This window comes from Capsicum annuum, chromosome 1 (assembly GCF_002878395.1).
Source record: "Capsicum annuum cultivar UCD-10X-F1 chromosome 1, UCD10Xv1.1, whole genome shotgun sequence".
NCBI lineage: Eukaryota > Viridiplantae > Streptophyta > Magnoliopsida > Solanales > Solanaceae > Capsicum > Capsicum annuum.
The window spans coordinates 153,509,889-153,521,872 of record NC_061111.1 but is presented as its reverse complement, the minus strand read 5'-3'; the positions used below and the strand labels follow the sequence as shown (position 1 = coordinate 153,521,872).

At 30.1% G+C, this 11,984-nt stretch overlaps 1 protein-coding gene and 1 long non-coding RNA gene across 2 annotated transcripts; one reads left to right on the top strand and one right to left on the bottom strand.

Moving 5' to 3' along the window:
- The first annotated feature begins 301 nt into the window (after positions 1-301).
- On the top strand, positions 302-11,775 carry LOC107853485 (nucleotide pyrophosphatase/phosphodiesterase). The gene is made up of 13 exons (XM_047407682.1): positions 302-657; positions 1,531-1,618; positions 7,429-7,698; positions 7,933-8,041; positions 8,653-8,767; positions 9,129-9,261; positions 9,381-9,568; positions 9,948-10,134; positions 10,427-10,494; positions 10,761-10,860; positions 11,126-11,314; positions 11,414-11,494; positions 11,585-11,775. The coding sequence occupies exons 1-13, from the start codon at positions 302-304 to the stop codon at positions 11,636-11,638; spliced, it is 1,938 nt and encodes a 645-aa protein (XP_047263638.1). The 3' UTR covers positions 11,639-11,775.
- LOC124896143 lies at positions 2,484-5,755 on the bottom strand. The gene is made up of 2 exons (XR_007052644.1): positions 3,707-5,755; positions 2,484-3,014 (listed from the first exon to the last, which is right to left on the bottom strand). It is a non-coding gene; the product is annotated as an uncharacterized LOC124896143 (long non-coding RNA).
- Positions 11,776-11,984: the final 209 nt, after the last annotated feature.

The window sequence follows — 11,984 nt, the reverse complement described above, 5'->3', positions numbered from 1 at the left end:
CAGAGCATTAATTAATTTGTATTCAACTAATATATTTTTACATTATTAGAACATTAGTAACTAGCATTTGGCTAAGATTCAAAAGACACTTCAATTTCTTTCCTAAAATGCAGTCAATACTTTCAATTCTCTAAAATAAACTTTTTTTTTAATTAGTTCCCCAAAAAATTGGTCAAACTATTATTTATCTGATCATGTGAAAAATTACTAGTAACTCAAAAAAAAAAGGGATTTTTTTTTAAAGGAAAAACCAACATGACACCTATAAATATCCATCCTTTTCATTATAAACTTCCCATCAATGTCCTCTCCAATGGCTTCTTCCTCCAAATTTTCTAAAATTTTATCACCAATTCTATTCTTCATTTTGTTCTTCATCTCTCCTTCATTTTCATCTTCTTCAAATAATTATACATTATCAAACATAGTTGTAAATTCAACATCTGAATTTATTAACCATACAGCTATATCCGAATTCCGAATACTGAACCGAAGAGTCCTACCCAAATGCCCCGACCCGAACCCGTATATTAGTATAACTACTTCCTCAAATTCAACCCTTTCTGATGAGGACTTTGTTACTGTTCATATTTCTGGAATTTTGGATCCTTCTAAAGGAGAGTACTGGGTTGCCATGATTTCACCTTCACATGCTGAGTAAGTTCATATGCACTTACAGTTTGATTTTTAATTATAAATATATATAAATACACACATACACACATATATATATAAATTTATAATATAACATATGGTGGTCACTGGTCTGAGGCGAATTCATGATTTACGTTATATGAAGTTTACTAACTTTTTCAATTTTTATGAAATATTACATATAAATTTATATTTTGCGTCAAAGTAGTATAGATTTAATTTTAATGAATCTGATATCAACATGCTATATTGACCTCTTGGTGATGACACCATTTTTGGCTGGTTACCGTTTACTAAGATAAATATTACTATAAATTATGTTTATACCATTCGTGCAAAGAATTTAAACTAAAAAACGTAAAGAAGATGATGTTTTCACTTATTTTTTTTTTGGCGAATGGTAAACTGAACACCAACTCAATCGTGAGGAAAAGAAATGGTCATTCAATATCATGTCTTTTATTTTTTTCTTTTCTTCTTTCTGTTGTATGTAGATTTTGTTATTGAAACATTCTTCCTTATTTGTCTTTGATTTATCATGATTTTTCCAAATATATCTTTAAAGTACAATATATGGATATAACTTTTTCTTCTCTTTGTTGGTGGCTCATTATCAAGCCTTTATCTGCAAATTAGAAATATAAAATTATGTGACTATTACATGGTGGAGAAAGGCACGACTTCTTCTTAAAGTACACTCAACTAAGTTGTCAACTTTTGAGGAAGAGAAAGTATACTAGTGATTATTTCCAATTAGTAATAAAAAGAAACGAGGAACAAAGGGAGCATGTGGACAATGGAATAAACAAAATAATAATGATTTTCCCCCCTTTAAATATAATAGTTTTATATTTATTGACTTACTGCATTTTTCAGCACATCAAGTTGCCCCTATAATTTCCTACTATATCAACAGACTGGTGATTTCTCTGAACTTCCACTCCTTTGCCGTTACCCTGTCAAGGTTAGTTTCTTTTATTCTGAGTTTCGATGATAAGTTATGCCTGCAGTTGTTTATCTATATTGAAAATCTTTGGCTTTCAGAAAATGAATCGCAATTAATATCACTTGAAAGTCGTTACTCCCAAAAATTTCAAGTATATGGTATAAAATTTATCGTACTTCAATGGTTATTTTAATAGAATAAACAACTCTTAATCTAATAAAGTATGTGTTCAATATAACAGAAAATTAATGGTCATGACACTCTAGCTCTCTATATTTTCAGACATGCACACAAGTGTGTATGTGTGTGCACAAGTTGTTAGAAAACAGAGCAATAACGTAGCGAAAATTAGAGATTGGAGTACCTCCAGCCATTCTCGGTATTCATTGGAGTCGTCAAAGTTGTAGATGTTTGCTTTCCACGTTCGGTGAGTCTTCTAAGTATTCAACTCTCACTCTTTAGATGGTGTGGAGTATTTTGAAAGTCCTGCTTTGGAATACTTTAATCAGATCTATCTTATTTACAATGTTCTCCATCAAGAACAGATTGGGTGGTTAGGCAACAGTTACAGAGGATTTGAAATTCAAATCCTTAACAGTTGAGTAACTGCTAGAATGGGAGGTTACGGACCATATCAGATAAGACCAACATTCTCCCATTTGGTTCGTATATCCTAATCCCATAAGTGAAACATAAAACATGAATCATGAGGATAGTTCCTCTAAGAGCGAGTAGTATCTTTCACGTATTACAATGCATTATGTCTCTAAGCCTTAACCCTTATTTCTTAATGAATAAACCCAATGTTTATTCAAGGTCCAAAGTTTAGTGACATTTCTCAAAAATAAACTAAATGTGCATATAGTTACAAATAAGAGAAATATCATATAAAATAGAGTTTCATCAACATTCATTATATTGTTACAACGAAGATTTACATGTTGGAACTAAGTCCCATTGTGACTGCATGATCCTTAAACTTCTGCGGTGGCATGTCTTTAGTTAAAGGATCAGCTAACATCACTTCAGTATTGACGTGTTCAATGACCACTTTCTTATCTTTAACACGTTCTCTTATGGTTCGACTACCACTTTTGTTATTCTTAGCCAAAACCATACAATATGTGAGGTAGCCTCAAAACAGAAACAAATTCAGCTTCCATAGTAGAAGTAGTAATCAAAGTCTGTTTTGCACTCCTCCAAGATATAGCTTCACCGGCTAATATAAAAATGTATCCAGAAGTTGATTTTCTTGAATTAACACAGCCAACAAAATTTGAATCAGAGTAGCCAATGACTTCCAAGTCATCTGATCATTTGTACATAAGCATGTAATCTTTCGTCCCTTGAAGATATCTTAAGACTTTCTTTGTAGTTCTCCAGTGGTCAAGACCCTGATTACTCTGATATCTTCCTAACATTCCAACATCAAATGCTATGTCAGGTCTTGTACAAATTATATTAATCACTAGATGTTTACCAAACATTATGCAACAGAATTAAATAGCATGTACTTACAAATTTTATTTCATATTTGTACACAAAATAACAATGTAGTACATATAGTGAACAAATAATGACAAAATGGTATCAAGTTTGCCAACTTAATATGTTAATGGCATCATTAATTGACGAAGTCAAAGAAACGTTTACAATATAACTGGAAAAATTCCAAAAGTGACTATTGCCATTATGCTTTTTTTTTAATAAAAGAAGAACATAAATTGGGTTCCATTTATTAATGCTTTCACATGAAAAGCAATTATATTCAGAACTTGAGGAAAAAGAACTTCAACATTGTCGGTCATCTTCTTCATTCAACCAAGTTGAAGACCCGGTTGAAACCCAGTTTACTTTTACCATTTGAGACAGAAAAAAAAAAAAGATCGATGCATAGCCACATAATTGTTAGAAAATCTGTTTTCTGATGATTTCTAACATCAATTTATATCAAAAATTCAAAAACACAGATCTGAAAATCAGAATACCATTTTTTAACCAGGTTTCTACTCTGAAAATTAACAAGGCAGAGGTAAATTCGCTTGCTCTGATACCAAATGTTAGAAAATAGAGCAATAATGCAGCGAAAATTAGAGATTCGCGTACCTCCAGTCATTGTCGGTATTTGTCAGAGTCGTCAAAGTTGTAGACATTTGCTTTCCACGTCCGGTGAGTCTTCTAAGTATTCAACTCTCACTCTTTAGATGGTGTGGAGTATTTTGAAAGTCATACTTAGGGACCCTTTAATCAGATCTATCTTATTTATAATGTTCTCCATCAAAAACAGATTGGGTGGTTGGGCAACAGTTACAGAGAATTTAAAATTCAAATCCTTAACTATTAAGTTACTGCTAGAATGAGAGGTTACGGGCCATATCAGATAAGACCAACACTAGTAACTTGGTACGTCAGATATATTCCAACAAAAAATTTTTTCTAAATATTTAATAAAACTATTTTTCAGCTTTCAAGTTGTACCACATTTTGAATACTGGTAGTAAGAAATAATTATGGAAATTTTATATTAAGAGACTAGAATAATATTGTGATGAAAGAACATAGTGGAATTTTATATTAAGATGTAGGAATATGGATACCACTTAGGGTGTGTGTTGGTATTCTAGTTTTTTCAATTTTTTCATGTTTTGTTAGTTAATTTTTTGAAAAATAATTTTTGCTTTAGAAAAACAAAGTTCGAAAATGGCTTTTTAGTGGAAGATGAGAAAACAAGTTTCACAAGTGTTATTTCATATTAATTGTGTCCTCCCCATCTTCCAACACTCCTCATCTTCACCCCATCCCATAGCCCCATCTGAAACCCCTACTCTCGACTCCTACCTCCCATAGTATATTTCAAGATATATACAAATATATTAAAATAATATTTTTACTTACATACCAAGCACAAGAAAATAAGTAAGAATTCACTTATTTTCTTTCGTAGTGAATGCACATTTATAAATAATCTAATCGTGTAGAAATTATTTATATTGATAACATATAGTATTATTAAACTCTATTGAAATGAGTCATGCAAATGCCGCTCCCTCAACTAACTTCATAGATTATACGTACAGAATTTGACTTCACTTCATTCACATCATAAGCGTTACCCCACTTTTCATTGTCCATCAATGTCCATGTTGCTGCAATTCTAACTGTTTCTTTCCCCAATTAACACTTGACATACATGCCCATTTTCTTGATCATTACTCTCGCTATTTACTTTTACTTGTCCAAATTAAAAAATTAATAAAAAGAATAGTAATCTTATATAGTAAGAAATCAATATAGTCTCCCCTTACCAAAGGAGTTGCAGAATAAATGTTTTTGGATTTGTGATTTAATGTCAACATTACGCGATCGGCATCATCATCTGATGAGAATATATATGTCATAGATAGTTAGATATTACTCCCTTCGTTTTATATATGTTATAGGCTTGCTTAATGTATAATTTACTCCGATTTTATAATCAAATCTCTTTTATTATGAGAATTAACACCCTTACACAAAGCAAATCTAGATATCCTTCCAGCTGAATGTTTCATGCCCGAGTTATTTCAGTGATTCCTACCGCGATGTCCTAGCTGGACCTAATCAATCCGTCCTGTCCATTGCCATCCCTTTCCTTATAACCAAAAGAGAGAAAGAAGGCAGAATTCTGCTACAGATGTGGGAATATGTCTATAACTTAATTGTAATAATAGAATTAAATAATAGTGGGAAGTGGTCACATTTCCGCCAAAAGCGTACCACGCATTGAAATAAGTCATGCAATACTGCTTCCTTAACAAACTTTATTGTAACTTCATTCACATTAATTATTACCTTCGAAACATTAATAAATAAATAAATAAATAAATCATATCACTATCACTACACATTAGGTAGGCCCCACCTTTTATTTTCATGCAACATTACGTTATTAATGACATCATTCATTTGTGAATGATGTGCGTGTAAATTTTACCTTACATGGATATACTACTTCCTTAGTTTCATTTCTATTTTTATATGGTTGTGTTTGACTTGGAAATAAGATTATTTTAAAAAAAAAATCTTGACACTTTAAGTACGCGATAAAATAATCCAATGTACTCAAGCTAAACACTCTGATTGTGGTTAATTGAAGCAAGCAAGAATTGATTAAGGACCCGCTTGATCATAAAAATTTAAAATATATTCACTTTATTTGATATTTTTGAAGTTAAAAATAAAGTTGGAGTTGTGTTTGATCATAATATTTTGAAATGAGATATTTTTGAAGTTAAGAAAGATATAAAAAGTGAAAATAAGTTTTAAAATAAATAGAGTTTTATGAAAATTAAGTTATTTTATGAAAATAAAAAATTTAGATTTTATTAAATAAAAAAATAATAAATTAAAAAGTGAATCAAAATATAGTGAATGCACCTCTTGAGGTTTTTTTCAAATATATTTATGACTAAACAAGTAAATTAAAATCATATCCCAAAATATTATGAATAATATCCCACCTGTTGAATGGGGGCTAAAATGGTGTAAATAGAGTTCGCCATTTGTTGAGAAGGTCCAAAATTGTTATCTTTGGGTTGGGATTCCAAAAAGTTATCCTTAGTTTTTTGGGTTAATTTTAAATATGTATAAAAGGTAAATAATTTACAATAAAAATAGCCTAGTTTTTGTTTACAAGAAAAAAATCATTAGGCCATTTTCTTCCTTTTTCTTTTTTCTAACAGTAAATTTTTTTAAAAGAACTTTTCTTTGTTATTCTTTTGCTGCATTTTTTTTTAATTTAAAAACATTTTTTTAAAATTTATTTTCGTATAAATTTTATTCATCTATCAAATATTATATAAATGATGTATAAACATGTATACGTGATGTACAAATAGTTATATAATGTATTAATATTGTATAAATAGTTATGTAGTGTATATATAATGTATCAATATTGTATAAATAGTGTATAAAAATGTATGAATATTGTATAAATGATGTATAAATATGTATATACTCTATTTATACAATATCAATACATTACATATACACTACATAACTATTTATACAATTTTGATGCATTATATAACTATTTGTACGTCATATATACATGTTTATACACCATTTATACAATATTTGATACATCAATAAATGCTGTACGAAAAAAATTTGAATTTTTTTTTTAATGAAAAATACAGAAAAAAAAATATTTCTTAAAATATTACTGCTAAAAAAAAAAGAAAAAAGAAAGAAAATGACCTAATGGTTAATTTTCTTGTAAATAAAGCCGTGACTATATTTATTGTAAACTATTTACTTTTTTTTGTACATATTTAAAATTATCCCCCCCCTTTTTTTTTTAATGTAGATATATTTTGACCATAAAAATTTAGTGTATGAAATGTTCACTCGTCCTCGACGTTGTTATTGAGTAGAAACAATAACTTCAAGTGAGAAAATATGGGCAGAAGTATGCTTCTTATTTTAATTTGTTTATTCCCAACATATATCACTGTAGCAAAATAAAAAATGTACATGCTTTTCGAATTTTTTTTCGCATTTTCTAGGAGTTATATTGCTTCAGTAAGTAATTAATAGTATGAAACTCTCGCAAGTATTATATGAAAGGCAAGTTTCAAATCTCGATACATGAATGAATAAAGAAAAAAATATTATATTTGAGAGATGATTAGAGTGTTACACGATATTTGAAACTCCATGATACCGTATATTTGTCAATTATATAAGGGTTGAAAAATTGACTATTTTGAATATTACCTGGCGTTCAGTTGACTGATTTTGCATATATTATTATTTTTTCAATATTATGAGTGACGTGCATGCAGGCACAATATTTAAGCAAGGATCCAGATTTTCTAAGTTGCAAGAAGAGTGAGTGCAAGAAGTATGTGAAGGGAAGATGTGCAGTGAGAACATGTAGTGCCTCTCTCACATTTCATGTTGTTAATTTTAGGACAGACATTGAGTTTGTGTTGTTTGCTGGTGGATTTGCAACTCCTTGCATCCTCAAGAAATCACACAATAAATTGAGCTTCACTAATCCTAAACAGCCCTTATATGGCCATATCTCTAGCATCGATTCCACTGCGACATCTGTGAGTAAACCTGTTTTATATTCACACATAGATTATGATCGACATGCATGCATATATATTTAATGTCACAAGTTTGAAAAATTCTCGTTTTATTATTAAATTTAATGATCAGACAAATAAATTCTCACATAAAATATTGAAGGTAATATATATAAATAGTATATATTTATATTGTAAGTAATGTTAGTTTGAGTACTATTAATTGTTTTTGCCAATGTTTGGTATAAAATTTAGATGAGAGTAACATGGGTTAGTGGGGATAAAGCACCTCAACAATTGCAGTATGGAGATAAAAAATCTGAAACATCACTAGTTTCAACCTTTACCCAACATGACATGTGCAGTAAGTTTCCTTTTTCTTATTCCACTTTACTTAACCACATAAATATAATACTATATCCCTTTTAAGTTTTAATATTGAAACTTATAAAGATAATATCCAACTTAATTAATTGTATTAGTTCTTTAGGTGATTGTAAACCACAAGCAAGCCAAGTATATGCTTAAGGCTTAAATGAGCTAATCAGATCGTGAATTTCATGCATTTTGGCACCAAATTCTTTTGAATGGTCTATTTTCGACATCAAGCATCCATGACAATAATATTATATTTGAACTTTAAAGTTCTAATTTTAATAGTACAATAAATTTAAAATCAAGAACTTTACATGTATCAAATTAGTCAAGCTCAAACCATGAATTTGCCTCTAAAGCTAGTTATATCTTATGTCATATGGTTATTACTTTTTCCCTAGCACCTCATGATATCAAGCATCAAATATATTGACTTTTATAACATAGTACATGGGTCCTACGAGGTTATGACCAATGTTAATATAAATATATATGTTGGGCCCTAAATATATTCTGTAATTTTGCATGTTCTTGTTGGTCTCTATTAATTGTTGGAGTTTAAAACTAATTAATATATTTTAATTTTGGTAAATCTGTAAGGTTTGTTCATAAAAAGTCCAGCCAAGGACTTTGGGTGGCATGACCCTGGCTTCATTCATTCAGCAGTAATGACTGGCCTTAATTCTTCCACCACATACTCCTACACATATGGAAGGTACCATTATTCCATATCCTCCATATTATTAAGTCTCGTAATTATTTTATCTATAAATTTAAGTTATTTTACTTTTGTTTTTAAATTTAATTGTGCTCTAAGCCTCTAACACACCCCACCTTTTTTCTTCATAGGCAAATATATAAAACGATTTCTCTATCATAGCTGATTGTGAGACTTGAACATAGCTAGAACACTCTTTCACCCCCCCCCCCCCCCCCTCTCTCTATATATAATCGCGTTATCACTTCATTTAATCTTAAAAAATTAAATTTATTTATTAAAGAAAAGTCTGCTTTTATTTATTTAATGATGCTTCAACACGTTTAACAATATTTTTTTCCTTCTGCAACCACTATAGTGATTCAAGTGGTTGGAGTGAAAAAATAAGCTTCAAAACACCACCAGCAGGAGGAACAAATGAGGTTAAATTTTTGGCATATGGAGATATGGGAAAGGCTCCTAGAGATCCGTCTCGTGAACATTTTATTCAGGTAATACTAATTAAATGTCTAATATATATATATATTTCTACTAACTGCTTAATTAATTATTCTCCATCATTTAATACGAATTAATTAATTATTGTGCATATATGTATGTAATTAATTAGCCAGGATCATTATCAGTGGTGAAGGCTATTGCTGATGAAGTATCAGCTGGGAATGTAGATTCTGTATTCCACATTGGTGATATAAGTTATGCCACTGGATTTCTTGTAGAGTGGGACTATTTTCTTCAATTAATCACTCCAGTTGCTTCTCATGTTTCTTACATGACTGCTATTGGAAATCATGAAAGGTAACTACTAAAATTTATATCACATATGATAACTGAATACTATAACAATAAAGCCAGCAAAAATATTCTTAGAATTTGTAGTCATAAATATATGATCACACTTCTATTGCTAAAAGAGTTTTTATATATGAAATGTCATTTTTAAAAATTAAATAGAGTAAAAATCAGCTAGTATCATATAAATGAAATAAATGGAGCATACAGAGCTAGGTGCTGGCTTCGGCCACAATTCAATTAAATTCTTTTTGTCAAAAATTATTTACTACATAGATAAGAAAAATAATTCTTTTTTATTTTATATAAAATGTCGAATCATAATTAAGGGGAAATTTTGAACAACTTTCTTATCTTTTTATATGGCTTAAAAAATCATATTCAGGGATTATGTAGCTTCAGAATCAGTGTATATAACACCAGACTCAGGTGGAGAATGTGGTGTGCCTTATGAAACTTATTTTCAAATGCCAACACCTGCTAAAGATAAACCATGGTACTCTATTGAGCAAGGAAGTGTTCACTTCACTGTTATTTCAACTGAACATGATTGGTCTCAAAACTCAGAACAGGTACCTATATTTATGAACATCAACTTTAGCTTTTCTGGTACTTGATAATTTCCATTTATTCATGGCGTTCGATCCAAAATTTGAAGTTTATGAATTCCTAAAGAAATTTAAATCAATATATAGCAATGATGGGGTTTACAATTAGAGATTTCTAGATATTTGGTGGATTTCTTAGTACACATATAATCCGGACAAAAACTACCAAGTTTATGTGAGTCCATAAATTACACTAGAGATTTGCATTTATTTGGAAGTTCTAATTTCTTGCCAAATATAAATGTCTCTCTAACAGTATGAATGGATGAAGAGCGATATGGCTTCAGTTGATCGAACGAGAACGCCTTGGTTAATTTTTACTGGGTAAGTAAATCTATATTAATTGGCAATATACATCTTTAATTGTTTTTGCTAAATCAAAGTGCTCATAAGATGTAACATTTTTTGTTATTGCAACTAGTACGCGTCAATTCCAGGCAAGTTGCAATCGATTGTAAAAGTGAAAATAGTGGAACGACTAGCTGAGAAAATGTTAGGACAAATAATAATTTGAAATAATATAAGACAATTACTTACTATTATTTGTTTTTTTCTTCCTTTAATAATCATATGTTGATTACTTCATATAGGCATCGACCCATGTATTCTTCTGTCCATGGTGGAATATTTCTTAAAAATGTTGATGAGAATTTTGTCAAAAATGTTGAGCCCTTACTGATGGAAAACAAGGTAATTAAGCCTTTTACGTGATAAGAATTTGAGTTATGTTTACATTATCATGATTGAGTCGATCAAGTCAGATCACGAGTAGATAAAAAAAATATATTGAAAAATGTATATAGTTATTTCAGCTGGAACGCATGAAATAATTCTAACACCTCCTTGAGGTCGTGTGGATTGTTACATTCTTCAATAATAACTTAATTTGTGATATTAAATTAATTATTATTTTTATCAGATCGACAATTAATACGCCTGCGGAAAAATGTATCAGGTTGATCTAGCATTATGGGGACATGTTCACAACTATGAGAGGACTTGTGCAGTATATCAGAAGGAATGTAAAGCATTACCTACTAAAGATGCAAGTGGAATTGATACGTATGATAATACCAATTATAGGGCACCAGTTCATGCTGTTATTGGAATGGCAGGTTTTACCTTGGACAAATTCCCTTACGTGGTAATTAACTCTAGCTCGTCTCGTCTAAAATAACTGCACTTTATTCACTATTTATAACAGTAAGTTATAAAAGTAATGAAACGTTAATCATCTACATAGGCTGATGAGTGGAGTTTGGTAAGAACAGCTGAATTTGGATACGTGCGAGTTCATGCAACAAGAAATGCATTGACAATTGAAGTGAGTGTTACAAACATGAACTTGTACATTTTTTGTAACACACATATGCACTTCTCAGAATTTTCTAAATTTCTCTATTCCATTTTGCAGTATGTGAATGCAAATACAAGAAAGTTGGAAGACAGTTTTCAAATCACCAGATAAATAGAGATTATACACTGGTAGAACAAAACTGTGTAATACAAAGTATAAGGGAAGTTAATTATATGGAATACATAAAAAATATAGAAGAAACAATGTCTCAAATATTTGTTTCTTCAATAAAGGTGCTTCTTTGTTGATTTTCACTGTATTTTTTTTAGTGCGTTTTAAGAACCGATCAAACTGACCTAGTACATAAATCATACTACCAAAATACATAATCAAAATCAATTACTGTGTTATACTGCGTCTTGTATAGGATATGAAAGAACATCCAAAAATGTTCATGAAAGTCTTGGGTCTCTCCACCTACAGCCGTATCGCACTCTTTCACGCAGTATTAAAGTTC

What these genes read in the sequence shown, in the direction of transcription:
- LOC107853485 (XM_047407682.1), top strand. Translation starts at nt 302, where the DNA reads ATGTCCTCTCCAATGGCTTCTTCCTCCAAATTTTCTAAAATTTTATCA. An exon ending in CCTTACTGATGGAAAACAAG is followed by an intron (nt 10,861 to 11,125) that starts GTAATTAAGCCT and finishes AAAATGTATCAG; the next exon opens with GTTGATCTAGCATTATGGGG. An exon ending in TGGACAAATTCCCTTACGTG is followed by an intron (nt 11,315 to 11,413) that starts GTAATTAACTCT and finishes TCATCTACATAG; the next exon opens with GCTGATGAGTGGAGTTTGGT.